This window comes from Lagenorhynchus albirostris, chromosome 13 (genome assembly GCF_949774975.1).
Source record: "Lagenorhynchus albirostris chromosome 13, mLagAlb1.1, whole genome shotgun sequence".
Taxonomy (NCBI): Eukaryota; Metazoa; Chordata; class Mammalia; order Artiodactyla; family Delphinidae; genus Lagenorhynchus; species Lagenorhynchus albirostris.
In genome coordinates, this window is record NC_083107.1 from 52,176,631 (window position 1) to 52,198,635 (window position 22,005).

General features: G+C 45.5%; 1 protein-coding gene across 1 annotated transcript in view; it reads right to left on the reverse strand.

The window, feature by feature from the left end:
• Nucleotides 1-22,005, reverse strand: part of PRKCE (protein kinase C epsilon) — a 511,185-nt gene that overhangs the window by 314,827 nt on the left and 174,353 nt on the right. The window contains exon 2 of the mRNA XM_060169905.1: nt 9,551-9,614. Coding sequence (XP_060025888.1) covers nt 9,551-9,614 — 64 coding nt within the window. The remainder of the gene's footprint in view (nt 1-9,550; nt 9,615-22,005) is intronic.

The window sequence follows — 22,005 nt, forward strand, 5'->3', positions numbered from 1 at the left end:
AAGTGGAACAGATGATTTGTTGCCTGACGTGCCCTAGCTTGGGAGCTCCTCAAGGGCAAGGCCTATGTCTTTTACATCTTTGTTTCTCCAACTCTTGCATGGTGCCGGGCAGGCAACAGACTCTCCAGATACATCTGTTGAATCGATCGGTACATTCAGTAATTAACTAACTGTGGAACAAAAGCTAAAATCCAGGTGTCTACGAAATCCTAGTCCCAATAACACACAGATACACCTGAAAGTGGACTTAACTTCCCCTGACTTCATTCTTCCCGACAGTTCCCAAAGAATTTATACCTGGCTAATAGTTGAGACCACGGGTTTCTGCTGCAGGCAACAGCTCTCTGAACTAAAACATGACCATTATTCTCAGTGTCAGGAAAGAGGCAAACTTGAGTGTCTGCAGAGTAGGAATAACCCACTGACAGCCAGTGCGCCCTGCTTAGCTGGGCAGAAGGGACCCCAGCTAGCGCAGCCTCTCAGTGTGTGGAGATGGCCAAGCTTGGGACAGGAGCAGCTGACCCTAAACGCTGGAGAGTGCTGCCTGGCACTAGTAAAAACACCCACATGGGATTGTCCATCCAGAGGGGTGCAGCCTCTCAGCAGCAGGACGGGGCACGCAGAGGCCAGCGGCTCCCTGGAATGAACGCTCTGTGTGCATCGTTCATCATCACTCGCTCCACGGAGTCTGGCTACCTAGCCCACCTGCCTCTCCACGTTGGGAGCATTCAGTCCTCGGTGACGGGCACTCTCAGAGGGAATCCTGAATTTCAGTATTTCCCACTCCAAATCAGAGGTGTCTTGGGCGACGGAGGACATGAAGTGGGCCATGTGCACTATTTCTGAGCTCCCTGCCCTTAGACGTTCACGCTATGGATTAAGCCGGTCACTCCTCTCTGCCAGGGTCTTCTGAAACCTGTCATAACCTCTGGCCATGGGCAAGTCACGGTCTCCGTAGGTATGGGAATGGTCACATTGCCACCTAATTCATTTTGTTTCATATTTTCTGAGTAATCGTTTTAGCGGCTCATACACATCAATGGGAAAGAAAACCATGATTATCGGCATTGACAAGAAAGGTTTCCTCCTTTCTAAATTCACCCCTTCCCTTCCCCAGAGACAACTGCTGTTCCCAGTGTGTGATGTATCTCGAAGAGACAGCTGACACACAGGCAAGCATGTCCACTAGAATGGAAGGTGCCTAAGGACAGGGATTTCTGTTTTCACTGTTCCCTTCTGTGCCCCTCATACTGAGAAGAGTAACTGGAAAAGGTGCCCAATAGCTCTATGTTGAATAAATTAATTTATAAATCAGATGTATTCCTGAAAAGTTCCCATTTTGGTAAATCAAGTCCTACTCTGCCTTTATTTTATCTTCTGATTGGATGACCTTCAGTGGACAGCGGCTCTGCCTCTTCAACCGAGAAAAGAGGATAACAGTTATTACCTGCCTTTCATGGTTGCCATGGAGCTGATGCGTGCATGTGGAAGGAAGTATCAGTGGTTGTCATTTACTGACTGCCTACTCTAGAAAGAGCAGTCTCCGTGGTGGTCCCACTGCACCCTGTTCTCCCAACAGCTACCCAACTGATAAAACATATTACTGTACTTACTGGTCTAGTGCCTGCCTCCTTCTGTAAGAGTACAGATGCCCTAGAGCAGGGACCATCTTCATTAACTCTATACTCCCAGGGCCTAGTACTTCTCAGGTAAGTAAATAAATGATGACTCCAATGAGGGACAAGGAGGACGAAGGGGAGCTTAGAATGGGAGATTCACAGACGTTCGTTCTCAGCCGTATGTATATGGGCAAAAGCACACACTCTCACAGGCCCCCAAAAGCTCACACCAAAGACTTATAATAAAGGAGGAAAATAAAAGCAGCTTGAATAAGATGGTGAATGCACTTGATTGTGAAAATGTGAATGTTTCAACGAAGCTAGGTAACAAGGAAAATCAATAAAACTGTCAGCAGTGGCCAATTTCAACTGGATAAAAGAATAAAGTAATGGGTCCTGAAAGACGACTCTCTAAATTAGGTTAGATGAATGGAAATACCCTTTTGTTTTAAGCCAAATCACAAGGACATCAACAACAGTAAACAATTAAATTATAAGCCACTTTGACCCAGTACGATCTGAGCTGCAAACATGAATTTCCTGAAATCATCTTCTTTATAAGACAAAGAAATGATGTGTAGCAAGACAACAGAGACAGAGTTGGAGGCCCCGCCAGGAAACACGGGGCCCACTTCTTGACTAAGGATCTATTATAAACCCACCCTCTCTATAAGCTTATTTCTTCAACCTGAGTCTCCCTCCTTCAATTACTTCATTAGTAAAACAGGCACACACGTCAATAGAAAATGCACATCTACGCTCCCGTAATGGCCGAGAGGAAGGAGGCTTTGGTAGTGATCCTAAAGGGCTCTGCTCTCCAAACACTCAGGATTCAATTCTGTTTTTCATCTGCTAATGGTTGGCATTTGGTGTTGTTAACTGTGGATGATTCATTTCAGAGGAACTGCTGTGCACCTCGAGCCTATCTGGAAGGAAATGAGGGTTTCTTGGCGTATTTCTCATCAAGCCTTTTAGCATTGTCTCTGTGACATGAGAAACCTCTTGATGGGGGTTTAGCTACTCGTTGCTTTCAAGCTGACTCCCCCTGTCTCATCTGGTGCATGTGGCCACTTCCAGGAACAAGCATTTACTCTATCAGGGCAAAGGATGGAGACAAAAATCTGGAAAAAAGAGGGTCCACTCCCTGAGTCTGAGTAGCAATGGCAAACAGTGATGCTGGGTCGGGGGAATGCGGGGTACACGTTGCAAGATCAATGTTTTTGAACATCTGACTTTTGTTATTTCCACCCTTATCAAATGCTGAGGCTGTTTCTGTTCCCCACATGCTACTGGAGAATCCAACTTGTCCATGGATGTCTGGGGACGCCATGGGGTGAGCAGGACACCATCTTATTGCCTGAGGCACCTCACAGGAGGCAGACCTATCAGCTCCTTGGAGCAAGTGCCTGACTTTGAAATCCCCGATTTGGGAGGGTAAGGGCTCCCTTTAACATGTCGAGCAATGTTTCTCATTAGAGACTGGACAGAACTTGAAAAGGGTGGGAGTGTCAGGGCTTGACGCCGGGACACTAGCTAGATAGTCTGGAGAGGAGGAGAAGGTTGAGGGTGGTGGAGGGCTTACCATGGGACTCCATAAGACTGCTGAGGGAGAAACAAGAGAGTGCAGAAAAGATATACAGGGATGCCTGTACCAGGCTTGACCTCCTAATCACTTAAGTCCCATGCTTATAAAATGTGCTCTACTCAATGTCCCAGACTTGACCATACTTGACCTAGAACATCCCTTCTCCCTGGTGACCAAGGTAAGTGAGAAGCCTTGACCATGAAGACACACCCAGAAAGAACTGCCTTCAGTCTTCAAATACAGCTTCATCATTTAAGGTATTTCATTTTCTTGTTTGAAAATGTCTGTCCGCCACACTGATGACTCTGTTTGGAAGCACCCTGAGAACACAAATTGCATCTATTTAATTTATCATGTCTCTCCAGACTTACCTAAAAATAAGAGCTTCAAAGCTGTCTTTGATGATGATGGCATGATCCCCTCTACTCAGAATGGCCTCCCTGGGACTTTCCTGGTGGTCCAGTGGTTAAGACTCTGCGCTCCTGATGCAGGAGGCCCAGGTTAGATCCCTGGTCAGGGAACAAGGTCCCACATGCCACAACTAGGAGCCCACATGTGGCAATGAAGATCCCTTGTGCAACCACTATGACCCGGCGTAGCCAAATAAATAAGTATTTAAAAAAAAAAAAAGAAAAGAAAGAATGGCCTCCCTGCTTCTTCCCTGTCAATCCAGTCTACCTAACTTTTCCTTTTCAGCCCAAGCCCTGCCTCTTTCTTGAATTTCCCTGGTTATTCCGGCTTCAATTTATTCCCATTTGGAGAACTCCTGGTAACACCAAATTAGGCACTCAATGTGATACTGCCTTGCCTTGTTCCCTAATGCTTTTGGCCTTCAGGTAAGCCTAGGATTCCTAATTGAATTGCAAGCTCCTTGAAGTCAAGGGCCATGTGTTCTTGTAAATGCCATCTCTCATTTTCCACTTCCCTGTCGCCCGATTCAGCATGGGCACCAAACTGGGCACATTTGCTAAAGTGCATTAGTGACTACTTTTCATTTGAATGAATGGTTCTTCTTAATTATCTCATCATCAGAGGGCATTGGATTAAATAATGCAGAAATTCTAAGGAAAAGGGTAGACTTCTTATGAACTGAAGCATCAGTGGGACTCTGGAATCTGAAAGACGTTATCTAGATAGAAACTACCAGTGGCAGAGGGTCAAGAGGAAGGCCTACCTCTCTATTTCAACCCTGAAGGCAGTGCTCTAATGCTTGCCATGGACACAGGTAAGAAAGATTACTAACCTGCTGGGATGAGTCTGACCAAGACTTAGTTACGGATCCACCTTACAGAGAGCCTGAGAAGGAGCGGACCAGAACTGAACTGGGACCATGGAAGTTTTCATTTCAAAGAGAGTGGAAAAGAGATCTGCTGATTTATGAAAGGGACTTGCTGGGTCATCTTTGGATTCAAAGCTATAAACTTTACCTTCCTATTTCTGTAAAAAGCTTCCTGAAGAAAAGCACTAAAATGTTAAAAGCAGCGAGGAGGTCTTTGTTGGCAAACTCATGGGGCCATGATTAGGGCCATGATCCAGGCAGGGCCCTGGATCGTAGACTGGGGTCTGGACCCAACAGGGCCTCGTAATCAACTGTTTGGCCACAGGCACATCACTTGACCTCTCGAAGTCACCATCTCCCACCAGGGGGTAATACTTGCTATACACACGTGATCATTTTAGAACGAAGCAAAGCAGGTTTGATCATGTCTACCTGTCTGTGCAACTTGAAAAAAAGTCCAGAAGAGAGCTGCAAAGATGAGATAAGATTTCTAAACTCTCTCTTCAGAAAGGTTAAGGGGTTTGATTGATTCAGCCTGAAGAAGAGAGATTTAATAACTGTCTTCAAATATATGCAGGGCTTTTACCCAGGACCGATGAGAGTGTCAGGACAACATGTTCTGTCTGCACTGAGAAGAGAGGGCACAAGCCCAGGCTCTGACAAGGAGACATTTCTAACATTAAGGGCCACAGGACACAGACAAGCTAAAGAATGTTCTTCTGGGAAATACTTCAATGGGGGAAGGGTTGGGAAGAAAGAGAAAGACAGAAAATGGGGCAAAACTATGGGACGGTCTGAACTCTGCAAAAAGCAACCTCATAGGCCCTGCCAGATACAGATATTATTCTATGAGTTGCCTCTTTGTCACCTTGCTCTATTCTTGGACCTTTTGAATATGCCACACCCCAGAGTCAGAAACCTGCCCTCAAACTGCTTCCCTGGATACCCTGCCTGCTGCTCCTTCCTGGGCACTGGGTTAGAACGTTGCTCACCTCCCTGCCCTCAGGTCTCCAGGGCCTTTAGGATATTTATTGAGCGTCACCTTTATGTGAGGGCACTGTCCTTATAGCAGTCCTATCATAATACCTACCATACATCCCATTATCCCCACAGATGGGTGAGAAATCTGAAGCTCTAAACTAGTAGGCACTGGAGACAGGATTTACATTCAGGACTGTGGACTCCTAAGGCTCTCTCTTTCTTCTCTCTGCTGCCGGTCCCAGAGACGATATTGAATGCTTTCTGGAGCCTGTGGCTATAGAAAGAAGGGCAGAGGGCTGGATCCTGAGCCCACCTCTTCATCTTCTGCTTCCACAATATGCACTCATTCCACAACCTGATCTAACCACAGTATTTGTGATGGACGTGCTGCAAAAACCATTCCAATTATTTTGTATCTTTGGCATTTTATTGGAGAAACAGTTTGGGGACCCAAACATACCACTGAGGCCCACTTCTTGTTCTTGCTATTGTTGCCTAAGACTCTGAAAAACTCTCCTGGGTGAACACGACACCTGGAAGGAAGGTGGGGGAAGAAGAGCCTAGAAATCCCTGGGTCAGACCCTGACTGCCCCTCCTCTGGGGAGCCTGCAAATGATGGTTCACTGTCCTATTACTATGAAGAATAGAAGTAATATACAAATTACATCACAAAAAAGGAAGAAATATTAACTAATGTCCACAACAGGAAATAGTAATTTGCACAACTGAGAACTACATCCATTGTTGCTTATGCTTCTGTTGCCCGGGCTAATTATGCTCTGATTTAAGTATCTGGTGACCCTGTAGTGCCATGTTTACGAGGAAGCCCCATGGCCATTACTTACGATAAAAGCAAACACTAAGAGGCACCCGAGCCTGGAGCAACACACAAAACATCCTAAGAAGGTTTACTACATGGGATAACATAGGTAAAGTTCCTGGCACTGTACCTGTCAATCCCTTCTACTGGCTACAGATATTAGCCAGCCTTCAGCCTTGAGCTCTGATAGATGTCTATTCACATTATACCGACGATCAAAATTGCATGACCAGAAATGACCTTGACTGTCATCCAGCCTGACCCCTTACACCTGGGGTTAGGTTGCCGGGTTTAGCTAAAGCACACACCAGTCAAATCCCATTATGATGAACTGCACAGGACGTGAAAGCAATGGAATTTTATTAAATAGTTAGAAAGCACATTAACCCCAGCTCTAGCAGACGTAAACATCCAGGCTTTCTACAGCGCGTTAGCAAGAAAAAAGAATCCTTTAGCACATCCCAGAAGAAGGGGGTGTATTCACACAGTCTCACCCCCATACCTTTCTCTGGGCTCTTTGGTATTTGCATGTGGTGTAGAGTTTGTGCAGTTGCTACGAATATCTTTTTTTCCATTGATGGGACTGACTGGAGCATTTGAAATAGGTGAGCTGAAGGGATGCTTGATGGCAGAATAATAGAGTGGTGAAAATGTCAGCTGTGCCTCATTTCAATTCTCTTTTTCACCCTTTCTCAGAATATAGAGTTAGGAATTTTCACTAAAGAAAGGGACCTAAATAAGAATCAATGAATGTCCATAGTCTGGGTGTGACAACCGTGTTTTTGCCCTGGACCCTTCCCATGCAACCCAGATAGCAAGTGTTGTGGCTACGCATTCTCCCATTCCTCTTCTCACCCTCTCAATCCTTCCAAAAACAAAGCCACCTCTGGGCCAGGAGCGCTCACAGTCCCAGCAGCAGGAGTGGGAGAACAGATGTGGAGAACACAAACAGAACACACCAAGATCAGCTTCTAGAAAGAGATTACTGGAAGTCCTTCCCACTATCCAGAGAAAGAATTCCAAATCCAGGAAAAGCAATTAAGAAAAAGCAGAAAAACTTCTTTTCTTCAGAGCAACACATGCTAACACTTGACAGAGTCTGGCATGTGTCAGCATTTCTGAAGTAAACTCTATTTTCTTTAGATGAAAGAGATAAAAAAAAATAGGCTATGAGTTCAGTCTAATGAAAACTGCTTTGGTCATTCACATGCAATAAACTGTAGAAGCAAGAAGAAAAAAAGCAATTGCCTCTTATTTATTTATTCATTCATTTGTCCATATCCTTCCCCTCTAATGTAAAAAAGGATGTCTTCTATAATTTTGCAAGTCGTTAATCTTTCCAAAGAAAAAAATAATCCAAGCCTCCCATTGATTGCCCAGGGTCTTGGCACAGGGAATACATATTTAGTTAATTATCCTGTTGCATATACATTATGTAAGGAAAAAGGGGGATTGATTTTGCTCAGCAAATGTTTCACCAGTATCAACAATCAGGAGACCACTGTAATATTGTAAAGTCTGGTAAATTTGGGATCACACGCTCTGTTAAAAGTAAGGCAAGGCTTTACCTTACTGGATGCTTTATTTCTTAATCTGGGTGGCGGGTACACTGGTACCCATTTTATTATATTTTAGGCCCTTTTGTACATCTTGAATAATTCATACTAAGTATTGTTAAATCTCTAAATCTTCTACAATAGTTTCTATTCTGGGCTGTTCAGAGCTGAGAGTAGAGAGGGAAAGTTGGAAACACCAAAATGTAATTGCAATAAAGAGCAGAAAATGTTAAGAGACCAATTTTGGAAGAATGTTTAAAGTTTTAAACCTATGCCAAATAATTGAGATCTATTAAGAGAGGACTGAATTCTATCATGAACTCCATATACACACAATTATTGAATTATTCTGAACACCTGTTGAAATCAGGTGATTCAATTAGTTAAATGAAAGTCATCAGGCCCCACTGTCAAGTGCATCATTTGACCAGCTCCTTTAAATTTGCTTACATAGTCCCTCCTCCATTATAGAAACTTAAACTAGAGCTTCATCCCCAAAACTGTGGGGTTGTGACTTTGTGCTTATAATCCCCAGTATTCTGGGGAGATGCTATAAAACGCCCAAGTCTCCCAGCCAGGAGCTGTGCCTTTCCCTTGGGGCCACAACCTCTAATCCCCATTTTTTTCTCACTGCCAAGAAGAACCCGCCTTGCTCGTCCCATCTTTCTGCCATGACATGAAAGCCAACTGTTCTGTCCCCTGCCCACAAAGAGAAGAGGAGAAGAAAGATGGTCCCAGTAACTAAACTTTAGTCCTAATTCCCAACCTCCCTAGAGCCCAAGTCTGCCACCATCTCCCTGTTTCCACAGGTTTTATTGTCCAGTCTTCCCTTCTACCCCGACTGCTCAGCCCTCACCACGCAACAAGCCTTGAAAGGTAGTTAGTGAGCAAAGACAGGATGGAGAGAAGAGGGTGTAAGAAGAAGAAAGAAGGAAAATCCAACGATCAGAGAACATTTATACCCTACTTAATCAGCTAGTGGGGAGCAGATATCCTCACCCCATTATTTCTCTTTAAGAGCAGAGCTTTTGCCTGGGTAAAGAACTGGTAAAGAGAAGTAACACTTCTTTTATTTTTATTTTTTTGATTCAGTTATACACACACATATACATAAAAAATATGTATATATACATATAAATATATATATGTATATATACATATAAATTCTTTTTCCCTTATAGATTATTACAAGATATTGAGTATAGTTCCCTGTGCTATACAGTAGGTCCTTGTTGGTTATCTATAATATATAGTAGTGTGTATATGTGAATCCCAAACTCCTCATTCATCCCTCTTTATAGAAGTAACATTTCTGATTCTGAAATTTGACCCCTCATTTGTTTCATTTCTGAATACCGTGAGACCAACTGGTCTTACTTCCTGGCCACCACACACACGCTGACCCCACGCGCACGTCCGGGGAGAGCAGCCGCCCCACCGAAGCCCGCCTGGGCACCCATGCGCAGGAACGCCTGCTTTACTGGCCTCACTCCCTAAGTCGAAAATCTTCCCTCTGCTCCACCAAAGCTAACAGATGGCTGGTCCCTTTTGGTACACAGGCGTAAGCATCTTCAAAATAACCTTTTCCTTTAAAGGGTGCCAATTAATTAAATGTCACTGTAGTATGTCTCAGCCGAGGAGGGAAGGGAGAGACCAAAAGACAAGAGGGTCGGTGGACAAGAACAATGACGAGAGCTCACACTCTCCTACCTTCACCCGATGACCCCGAGAGATCAATGATCACATACACTCTTCCTTCTGGCTCCAGATCAATCTGCAATTAAGAAAATGACAGTGACTCTGTTAGTGCATTGTAGGGGCAACCCGAGAGTTCACGGCATTTCCACCCCAAACTGCTAAACCCTGGAGTCACAGCTCCATTCAATCCATGAATCTGCAACACACCGAGTGCTGGGTGAGCTAGGGATGAAGGAGAATCAGCATTTGTGGAATGTCTACTATGTTCCAGATGCAGTAACAAGGAGGTCTGATGCATACCCGACAGGTAGTGTCATCCCAGTGGTTCCCAACTGGAAGCAATTTTGCTGCACAAGGGATACCTGACATGAGGAACTACACTGGGGACACCTGACCTAAGGAACATTTTGGAGGACACGAAAACATCTGGAGACATTTTTGATTGTTATGATTGGAGAGGGAGTGATGCTACTGGCATCTAATGGGTGGAGGTCAAGGATGGGCTAAACATCCTACGGCAGACAGGACAGTCCCCACAACAAAGGATCATCTAGCCCCAAATGCCAACAGTGTCAAGGTTGAAAAACCCTGTGTTAAATCCCGTTTCACAAATAAGGAAACTGAGCTCAAAGTTCCAAGGTAAATGGCGATGCTGAGATCCAATGCCAAGACTGTCTACAGAAGCCCCTGCGCTTTATACACACAAACTGCTCACGGGAGATAAGAAAAGCATAAGACAGGGCTTCCCTGGTGGCGCAGTGGTTGAGAGTCCGCCTGCCGATGCAGGGGACACGGGTTCGTGCCCCGGTCCGGCAAGATCCCACATGCCGCGGAGCGGCTGGGCCCGTGAGCCATGGCCGCTGAGCCTGCGCGTCCGGACCCTGTGCTCCGCAAGGGGAGATGCCACAACAGTGAGAGGCCCGCGTACCGCAAAAAGAAAAGAAAAGAAAAGCATAAGACATTATTCCCACTCTCAAGGTGTTTACAATCTCACTAGGGAGTCTAAAACAAAAATAGAACAATGCTGAACCCAGCTTAATGATGAGGGACAGAGAATAACAGATATAAAGTATCTGGTGAACCTGAAATCAGTGTACAAGAGCAGCCTGGGAAGACTTCACGAAGGCAAGAAAGGGAAAGCATTCCAGGTGGAAGCAACAGATAAGCAAAGGCTGGGCATGCGAGTGGTGCTTGCGCGGGACTGAAGGGCCACCGTGCTCGCGGTATGCTGGCGCATGCGTGTTGCAAACCCCAGCCTCTACCAGGGTTGTAAGGAGAGAGCCGATGTCGCTAAATTCTCCCCACCAACCTTCTCTACCCACCCTCGTGCCCTCCCTCCCCACCTCCCAATCCAGCAAGCTACTGGCAGGATGACGAGGAGAGCCAGAGGGGCTGGGCCGCTTGCAGTCAACATCCTTCCAGGGTCTGCACTGTCCTCACAGAGACCGTGTTCTCCCTGAGAGAGTAGCCACTCTGGAAACCCTGGATCACTGAGTACCCCTGGTACCGACCCCCGCCTCCACAGTCCCATCTGTCTGTGCAGAGCTCCAATTGGCTCAGATGTGCCAGGCTGGTCTCAACAAGCTGTGAGTTTCCTTGAGGGCAGGAGCCACGAGCCCCTCCCTTTCTTTTCCACGGTCCTCAGCGAGAAGCAGGCACACGTTTAACAAGTACTACTTGGGAAAGGTTAGCCTGGTGAACACCTCCTCCTCCTCCAAGGTCAAGGTCAGTTATTGCCTCCTCTCTGAAGCCTTTCCAGATATTCCGAATCAGAATTAACTACCCTCACTTGTGTTCTTATAGTACACATACGTATCTCAACCGCGGCTCCAGTATGTCTCTCTCCTCGGCTAGACAGAGACTATGACAAGCCTATTTGCATCCCTAGTGTTTAGCGTACTGTCTGTTGGTCAGGAGACACCCAATAAACCTTTGTGGAGGTGGGAAAATGTTCTGTGTCCCGGAGCCTATTCTGGGATTATTCACTCCTGCAAGCCCCTTCCTTAAGGAAGGAAGGCAGGTGATCTGTACTAAAATGATGTTCCAATGCGGCAAGAGGGGAAGAAGAGGCAGCTATACCAGGAGTACCATATATTCCCTATGAGGTAAAAATTCACCTTGAACTGATGCTCCCTGTGTCCCTTCCCCCGACATCTCACTCCACTCCTAATGCAGATTCCCTGAGCCATTCGTGAGCCTCACTTCATTTCCAGTCTCAGCCTCTTAGTGGTTGAGAGTGCTTATGGCTTCCCTCAAAATTTTAATTCCACCAACATGGGTCTTCAATGCCCCCCAGGTGAGGTCCCTGTGATATTTCAGGTACTCTGTCAGGGCAGAGAGGGAGGGAGGGCAGGGAGCTCTCAGGTAGCCCCACAGGGACCGCTCACCTGGGTTTGGGACCTTGAGCTTGGGATCCAGATAAGAACCAAATAACACACTCGTGATGCCAAAGATTTCAGGCTTCTGGGTAAAGAAAATGTTCTCCACCACTCTCACCACTAATACTGTCCCGTGCCACGAGCATAACCTGGCCCCTGCACTGTATTGCAAACAGGAAAAACAACAGAGCCCAACCAGAATCCTGTCCCTGCCACAGTTCAAAAGTATCAGGGGCCCCCTTGTCCGAAAGCATGGAATTTAAATAATGTACGCCTCTTAGAGATTAGGTCATCCCTATTAAACCCCGCCGGCAAAATGAAACACTTTCTCATATCCTCCAAGTCAAAGATTTCCCACGACTGTGGATTTCACTGGCAAAGTACAATGGTATCTGAGAAAAGCAGGGAGGGAGACAGCAAAGGAATGAGATGGGCCGCGAGGCCTGTCGGAAGGCAGGCAGCGTGCCCTTCTTTGCAAAAGGGGAGTGAGAACTCGTGGCGGGGAACAGGTCATTGATGATAAAATGTATTAGGATATTAACATTCAAGATAGCAATCAGAAACCATTTTAGCACCCACTGCTGCCTCAGTGCCGATGAACTGCATTTTCAAACAGAAAAATAGAAATTAAGCTATTAAACATGCCAAGAGCAACAAAGGGCTTTGCAGCCTGGGCAGATGGCCGCAGAGCACTGGCTGAGCGCCAGCCAGCCAAGTGAGAGGGCTCTCAGAATCCATGCAGGGTGGTGGGACTTCAACGTGGATAAATAGAGGGGTTATCAGGTACAAAAGGGGGTGGAATGCCTTGTCACTTCATGGCCAAATTAACTTAATCACAATTCTGTTCACGATCATGTGGCCTGGATAATGAAGCAATGTAGGTGCCCAGCCCTGCACAACCCCTGCAAGATGATAGCTGGCATCACCACCAGGCAGCTGGCACTACGTAAAAGCAGGCCTCCTCCCTCCTCCCAACCATTCCCAGGGTTTCTTCTCAGCTCCTTCTCCCCGGCTTCAGGTTCCTCCCAATTCTCCCAGATGCAACCCCATTTATCAAATCTCCTTGAACCTCATACCTTTATTTGATGCACTTTCCCAGATACTATCTCTGTTTTTTTGTTTGTTTTTGTTTTTTTTTATTGCGGTACACGGGCCTCTCACTGTTGTGGCCTCTCCCGTTGCGGAACACAGGCTCCGGACGCGCAGGCTCAGCGGCCATGGCTCACGGGCCCAGCCGCTCCGCGGCATGTGGGATCTTCCCGGACCGGGGCACGAACCCGTGTCCCCTGCATCGGCAGGCGGACTCTCAACCACTGCGCCACCAGGGAAGCCCCTATCTCTGTTTTTGACTATGATTCTCTTTCAACCTCCAGCTGAGGCCAGAAGCAAGGCAGTAGAACCATGGCGGAGACAAACACAGCCTTTGAAGTCACACCAGGACTGAATCCCAGTCTTGTCACTTACAGGTCAGGCAATTATTTATTCTCCCTGAACTTCAACCTCTGTCTCTTCATCTGTGAAACAGGTTATTGTAACAATTCCATGAGACACACATGCAAAGCACTTGGCACTTAGGAGTTACTCAGTATATGGTGGTTAACAGTGAACTTACTGGCTCTCTGGCCTGAAGCAAGCAACTATCTAAGACTCAGACTGCTCCTCAGTGAAATGGAGCTAATAACAGGTCCTGCGACACTGGGGGTGTCACAATGTAAAATGTGGAAATCTACGTACAGTGCATAGCATGGCGCCTGGCACAGAACACTCGGTAACTGTTGCTGCTCTTGCTATTAAAAAGCCAAGTCTTCAAATCTGTTACTTAATCCGATGTGATGTTCTTTCCACTCTATGAAACTTCCCACCCCCCAAAAAGCATTTTCTTGCCCCAAATTGACGTTATTACATATTATTTCAGGACATCTGATGATTTTACAGTGCTGCGAATATCAGATGTAGACCTAAGGTGAGAATTTCTCACCCAGCCCTGGAGGAAACCCAGTGGGAAAAAAGGCTATAGCCTTGGTCATCAGAGGGTCATGAGGTGATTACGAGAGAAGGAGAAGCTGAGGATGACCACGTATTGTCTGAGCACCTACTAGGCCTGGGACACTGTATTGAGGTTTCACCTGTATTAGTTCATCTAATCTCCTGGGAGGCCAGCAATACATATTCCCTACTTTTCAGATAGAAAAACTGGGGTACCGAGAGCTTTCAGCTGGATTCCCGTGCAGCGCTGCTGCCTGGAGCACACCGGAGAGATGACTCTGACAGAGCTCCCACCTCGAGCCCCACCCAGCCCGGGAGCTCCCATCTCAAGCCCCACAAAGCCTTCTCTGACAACCAGGTCTCAGGGTTCTCATAACTCTAAGCCTCTGGCTTGTCCTCCGTGGGTTCATTCTCCTTCTCAGGTGCAACTGACTGGCTCCCCAGCCAGGCCCGTTTAAGTCTGAGCAACGCGTCAAACACCTTGCCCACCCCCCCACCCCCCCACAGCCAGAGCCCTTGGGGAAGGTCTGGGCATAAACAAGAGCTCCATTCCTGCGAGTTAGGTACAAAGCAATGGGGAAAGAGCCCAAACCACAGAAACCAGGAAAAAGCCATCTCTGAAAAGCAAAAAGACACACAGGCGCTTTTCTGGGTGGTACCTGAGCATTGACAAAGTCCTTCACAAGCATTATTTCATTGATTCCTCACAATTTACCTGTAAGGTAACAAGTATTATTAGCAACATTGTAGGTACGAGAAAACTGAGGTTAAGGAAGATAAGCAGGGCTAGTGAGAGCGCACACACGGCACAACTGCAGGGGCACCGTTCACACGGTAGTCTCTGAGGACAAGTCCTCCGGAGCTGAACAGCCAGAGCTAAGTGGCAGAGTCATCATAACTTGCACCCTCAGCTCCTGACTCTGAGTCCTATACTCCTCCCAGCACACCACACCTGTCCAGCAAGAACCCTGACCACTGGACTTGCACCCCAGCCATGCAGCCCGCTTAGCTGTCACCACTGTGTGTCACTGTGACCCATAGGTGTCTGTGTGCCTGTGTTTGGGGGTAATCGAGTTTGAGACACAGGAGGCAAGAAATTCATAGTCAAGCTTCCTCCTAACCACCGGCTCAACTTTCACTGGAGACCTCTAGGCAAACCTCTCCTCAGAACAGCCCACAAGGGTCACACAGACCCAATTTGAGCTTCACTTCCTTTTCCATCTGGTGTCAGGCACCAGGTCCTAGAAAGAAGCAAAAGGGGGGGGGTCAGAAAAGGATGACTCCACAAAGGAGGAGAAGGAGGAAAAGAGGCTGCGCTGTCCATGTTGCACCAATTAAGTCCGATAATAGGCTGTTTCTTTTTTTTCCTGGAGGAGGGTGGGGAGTGAGGGAGGAGGAGGTGGGAAGGAGAAGAAGGGAGAAGACTCAGGGCTTCTTTCCCAAGGCAGAGGACCCGCTTCCCAAGGTCTGCACCCCCTGTATTGCTGGCTATTTTCCCCTGGAGGCCCCTCAGGCACGTACTGTCCCCAGAGGTGCCTGGCATGGAAGAGGCAAGCCAGACAGAGCAGGAGATCTTCAAGCAGCAGGCGTCCTCCCAGCTGCTGCTTTTGGAAAGCACAAAACGTGCAGGCACTATGATGGGCAGCTCTTGAGCTGCTGCTGGGTGGTGATTTTGGAGCTAGCCACCAATTAAACTAAAGACTCTTCATTTGAGGAGTTTGCTACTAGATCTATTGGTAGAGTGCACTGGCTGGTTAAAAAGCAGAGGGTGTACGTGTAACTAAATATTTTAAGAGTTCCACTCGGTTCACAGGCTTCGAATAGCACTTACTTTCATAAAATAAGAGGAGAGGAGGATTGCTCCTTTCTCATATGCCTTCCATGGTAGTGCAAAGACGTTATGTGGGCTTTCGTGTACATCCCTGAAGGGCAGAGCCCTGTCTGTCCAGCACATGGAAGGGATTTAATACATATTTATACATGTGGGCTCAATGGATGAATGGCCTGATTTTAAACTGGACCTGCACAACTGGATTATGGAGATGATTTACTTGGGAAGCCATCAACCTGTACAGAAGTGTTCCTAGCAGCTTCATTCATAACAGCCAAATACTGGAAACAACCCAAAAGTCCAAGCACAGATAAATGAATAAGCAAACCATGCTGTATCCATATGACAGACTTTTACTCAGCAGTAAAGAATGAACTCCTGGTACAGGCAACAAAACGAATGCTATGGGAGAGAAGCCAAACGCAGAAGATTACCATTCCACTTACATTAGGTTCCAGAACAGACAAAACTAATCTATCATGACAAAAAGCGTATCGGTGATCTCCTGGAGGTGGACATGGGAACTGGATTCAAAGAGGCACAGGGGATGATTGAATGATTTTGAGTATTGTATTTTACAATAGTAAAGTATATATTCAATAAAAAAGAAAAGAGGCACAGAAGGACCTTTGGGGAAGACGAAAGTCTTCTATATGTTGATTGGGCGGTGGTGACATGAATGTATATGTTTGTTAAACTGAATCAAGCCACACACTTAAAATGGATGCATTCTTTTTTTTGCATGTAAATTATACCTCAATAAAGTCGCTTTTGAAAAAGGAAAAAAAGAAGTCATCATTTCACATAAGGATTGCTCTACAATTTTCCTTTAAATAACAAATCATCTTCCCACCCTCAGGGCATTTAAGATTTCATATTCCGTTTTTAAAAATAAAAGGGTTCATTCAGAGTTTTTCAAGAACACATCTGTCACCCAACATAATGTACACCTACCTGTGTAGGCACACATTCACACACCCACCCACGTGTGCAAAACACGCTCAAACCCACCTTCTCTTGTCTTCTGTGATCAAAATACGGTAATAGCAAGAAAAACACATCCAAAATGTAGGTTCCCTGCTGAATTATTTAAACCTGTCTTTCTGTGTGTGGATCTCAATTTCCTCATATGCAAAACAAAAAAAATTAGGCCAAATGCTCTAGAATGGCTTTTAACAACCTCAAGGACCTAAATATCCATGAATAGGAGACAGATTAAATAAATTATGGGACACCGTTTGGTAGATCACTATGCAAGCCCTAAAAAAAGAATAAAAAGATCTAAATGTACTGACTTACATGAAACTATCTCTGGGGTTTATTAAGTGGGAAAAAAGTATGGTATAATGTGTTTATTATGCTAGGCTGTCATGTGAATAAAATGGGTGTGCATGTGGGTAAACAGACACACACACACACTGTCACACTTGTTTGGCATAGATTATCTCTAGAAGGAGTCTTAATCAACAGGAAACAGGGGTTGCCTCAAGAGATGGAAACTAGAGGATGGAGGGGCGAGAAATCAGGAAAGGGGCATTATTCTTCACTCTATGCTCTTTTTTTTTTTTTTTTTTTTTTTTTTTTTTTTTTTACCGGTACGCGGGTCTCTCACCGTTGTGGCCTCTCCCATTGCGGAGCACAGGCTCTGGATGCGCAGGCTCAGCGGCCATGGCTCACGGGCCCAGCCGCTCCGCGGCATGTGGGGTCTTCCCGGACCGGGGCACAAACCCGTGTCCCCTGCATCGGCAGGCGGACTCCCAACCGCTGTGCCACCAGGGAAGCCCCTCTATGCTCTTTTGAACCATTTGATTTTTAAAATCGTGTCCTTGAGTGAACTTGTCACAATATTTGTCAACACCTTTTTTCACTACCTATTTCTAACCCGGTCCCCCAGAGAGCAGCTTGCCTCGGTTCCCAGACACTTCTTAAAGAAACGCCCCTCAAAATTGGCTGACACGTTGCTTGTCCATCCCCCGGTACCCAGGTCCCAGACACCAACCGAGCAGCAGCCATCATCTCCATGCGAAAGTCCCATTGGCTGGACCGGATGCCTACCTTACAGATCCCAGCTCCCCACAGGCCACAAATGGAGTAAACTCAAGCTAGTACCTGCTTCCTCTTTTCAACAGGCGTAGAATAGACCCAGAGAGCTGGCTCCCTCTGATGACAGAGGTGGCTAAAAACAAATAAGTCTGTGTATGCAGATGCTTTTCTGAGCTGAGAAAACATCCAAAAGTGCCAAACCTAATGTCAAGAGTGTGCAATGGCTTACGAAGCATTGCCTGGTCATGGTGTCGTTTTCGTTTTCCTCTCTTCTTTCAGGGAAATGGCAGTACATGACTGTACTCCCACTGACTCCCACGAGGAGATGCTGAGTGCAAACAGCAGGAAATGTAGCCACTTACCCTCAGTGTTCTGAAGTGAAAAATACCCACTACCCATGCACACTTTGCATTTTGCTTTGCAGTTCTCTCTCTCACTGGGTGCACTTTTATCCATGTGTTTTATTGCACGTTTCCTATTTTTTTACACTAATAAGCCAACTGCGGTGATTGAGAGTCAAGGCTCTGAAGCTAACTTACCTCGGTCCAAACCCCAGCTCTGCCTGTCACAAGCTGTGTGGCCCTTGCTGCAATTTCCTCATCTACACATTGAGAATGTCAGTGGCATCTGCTTCAGAATGTTGGGAGGATCAAATGAGAGGGTGAAGCACTTGGAGCCACGCCTAGCACACAGCTAGCATCCTCTAAATGTCAGCTGTCAAGTCATTAGGGTTATTTCCCGCCTAGACTGTGAGCCCCTCTTGGGAAGAGCCACGTGTCCCTTGGTGGGGGTGGGGAGGTTTCCACAGTTCTTGATCCACAGCTGGGCACATGGCAGGGAATCAGTAGAGACTCCAAGTGGAACTGAATGGATCCACGTGGAACAGAGCCGAGCTTAGTCGGGAGCTCAAGATTGTGCAACCAGAAAAATTATCTCCAGACCAGGAACTTTTCTGTCTCTGTTATATCACAACCTAGCAGGACCTTTCACCAACAGCTACTCACAAAGACATTCAGTTCCTGACTCCCTTCAAAACCTAAGACATTATAATTGTTATTCAGCACTTTGAGCTCCTCATGGAGACTCTTTTATTCATAATAATAATCACAACTCTAATAAACACCCTTTATTGAGCACTTTACATGCGTTATCTGAGTGCGGGAGGCCATATCCTTATCTGAACCATTTCAGGAATGAGAGAACTGAGGCTCATGGATCTGAGTGGCTTGCCCACATTCTCACAGCTTGAAGAAGAGCAGCCTGAATTAAGGCAGGGCTCTCCGACTCCCAACCCGATGCTCCGGTTACCTTGGACCCAGCCAAGGGCATGGACTCAAGGAGATCCTGAGGAAAGAACACATCGTGACCTGGTCAAGGAGCCCATGCTGTGTGCGTGATGGTGGAGTCACTTCTTGGGCACAAGAACAATGAAAGTAAAGCTTTTTCATTGTCCTCCTGGAGCTCATAGTTGAAGGAACACCAATCCCACAGCAAAACAGCTGGGAGGCTCAGACTATGAGACACAGACACAGGGTAGGACGCCCAGCTTCAGGGAGTAAATGCCCTCTTGGAAATATTGCTGTATTGGGATTTTCTGTATAGCAAGTCCTATTTGCCACTGCTTTGCACCATATAGTTGGAAACATGTCCAGTGAGGAAGAGTTTTATAAAAATCACAGAAGCATGAAAGCTAACAGTCATAAGCAACTTCGAAATCACTTGGTTCAAATAAGCAAAGAAATACAAATTTAAACAAGGGTAAGACTTTTGTCTTTTGCCTAACAATTTAGCCAAGGTTTCTTTGGGGCTATGTATCCTTGTGTTATTTGTTTATTAATATATAAACAAAATTAAGTATCATGATGTGTTCAGTTTTTAAAAATCAAAACTTACAATGAGAGGCAGCAGTCTCTTGCCCTATACTCCCCAGAGGGAGGCAATTTTAATAACTTCTATTTGGTTTTTTCTGGTCATCACTGCCATGTCCCTAAATAAAATGTTTATACCTCAGTTTCCTGATTTCTTGTTTTAGACATTCACTCTTGCCCTGATGCTGTGAGAGATGAGGATTTAGTTCACTCACCACCTCACGCCACTTTCCTCCCTTCACAAAATAATTACACATCGCAATTCTCAGTTCCTTCTCTATTCTTCTTGACAACTGCAAAAAAAAAAAAAGCAATCCAAATGTCAATTTCTTGTTCCATCAACTATAGACAATATCCCTTGACCCTACACCTTCTAACTGGAGGACATGAGTGCTTCCCGCCCTCCCCATCCTCTGCATTTTTACTATTAGACTATCAACATTGACAAAACTGACATTTTTTTCTAATTGTAGTTGAGTTCCATGCTTTGTGTATATGCTGGTTCCAAAATCTGAAGATGAATTAATAGCGTTTACTTAATATTATAACTTTGTAAATGATATCACATATACTTTCTTTTCCACAGGTCCAATGTGCCAACTCATCTACCACTCAATGGTGAATATACCTAGCATCAAATTCGAATGGATTCTTTTTTTTTTTTTTTTTTACTCTATCAATTGCCTTTCTCAGATCCTCAAGTTTTTCCCCTGGGTCCCCTTCTCTCAGGGTCTGTCCTTCTGGAGACCCTCACTGTACACTTTTCCCTAATCTGGGCTGACTACTCTCTGGTCTCCTGCACAGCTGTAGTACCGTGACTTATTTTCACTGCTCTGCTGGAAACAGTCACTGTTTCTGGAATCCATCATCTTCCTTGTTCTGGGTTATTCCCTTGTTTTTTGCCAGTAAAGTACATTCTGATTGAAATATTGATTAAGAGTGCATAGAAAGCTAGCTTTCTAAGACCTTGCATGCTTGTCCTCACACACGATTGACAGTTTGGCTGGATATAGAATTCTAGGTTAAAAAAAAAATCATTACCTATCAGAACTTTCTTCTAACATCAATATTGCCTATGGACTCTGATGTCAGCCTGGCTACTGTTGTTTAGTATGTGACTTTGTTTTGTTTTCACTCTCTAGAAGTTTTAGCATCTTTTTTATCCTCAGTGTTCTGAAATTCCAACGTGATATGTCTCAGGATATCTTTTTTTGATTCATTGTACTTGTTCTTTTGATTCACTGAATTTGTGGGAGATATTCTTCTAATTTGTCCTTTGCTATTGGCCTCTTCATTTTCTGTATGAAACTCCCATTATTTGGCTATTGGACCAGTAGAATTAATCCCTATGTCTCTTACTATTTGTTATATATATTTCCATCTCTTTTCTCTTTTTAGTCCATATTCTAGATTTCTTTGACTATATCTTACAACCCTTCCACTGAACTTTTATTTCTGAAAACAGTATGTTAAGATTCCAGAAGCACCTTCCTATTTTCTGCAGCTTCTTTCTCCTCATAGCATCCTTTCCTTTTTTTGTTTTATGGACACAACCTATTTCTGTGAACACAGGGTTACAGAGTGGGAGCTGGCCGTGATAGCAAGGGTCCCCACCATCTATGATAGCTCTCCCCAAACCATTATTCCATTGCTTTTTACAAGAACTTTCCAATTTCTGACCCTGGGGGTCAGGGTCTGGCTCCAGGTCCTTCAGCAGTGAGAATAGTGAGTATACTCACTACACATGCCACATACAGACTTTCAAATAGTCACTTGCTTTCAGCTGCACTTCTCACTCTTGCCTCTGGGGTGACTACAGTTTCCATGCCCAGAGCTCCTTAAGGGTCCTGCAGAACAGGTGGCTCTAGGCTAGGCTCCGGTAGCCCCCCGTACATGTTCTGGGCTGTGGCTCCTTTGTACTTCTATCCTGCTCTGTAGTTTCCACCCTGCCCTCTCCTTTCTTTTCCCAGAAATTCACTGAAATAGCTTAATGATGGCATCCTTCTGCTCACTTACTCGTTATAAAATTGTATCCCCCCCACACACACCTTTTTCCTTTTCTGTTATCTAAATGGGATCTTGAGTAGGCAAAGCAATAAACATATTTGCTCCTAGACCACCTTGAATGAAAATTCCAAAAACGCATCGTCTTAAATGATATTATCCAGGGCTGGTGAGAGTGGAGGAGAAATAGGCCCCCTTACACACTGCTAATGAAGTATAAATTGGCACAAAATTTGTAGGGTGGTTTGGCATTATATAACAAAAATCCTTTGACCTAGCAATTCCATTTCTGGGAATTTATCCCAAATCACACATGTGCAAAAAGATTTAAATACAGAGATCATTATTACAACATTT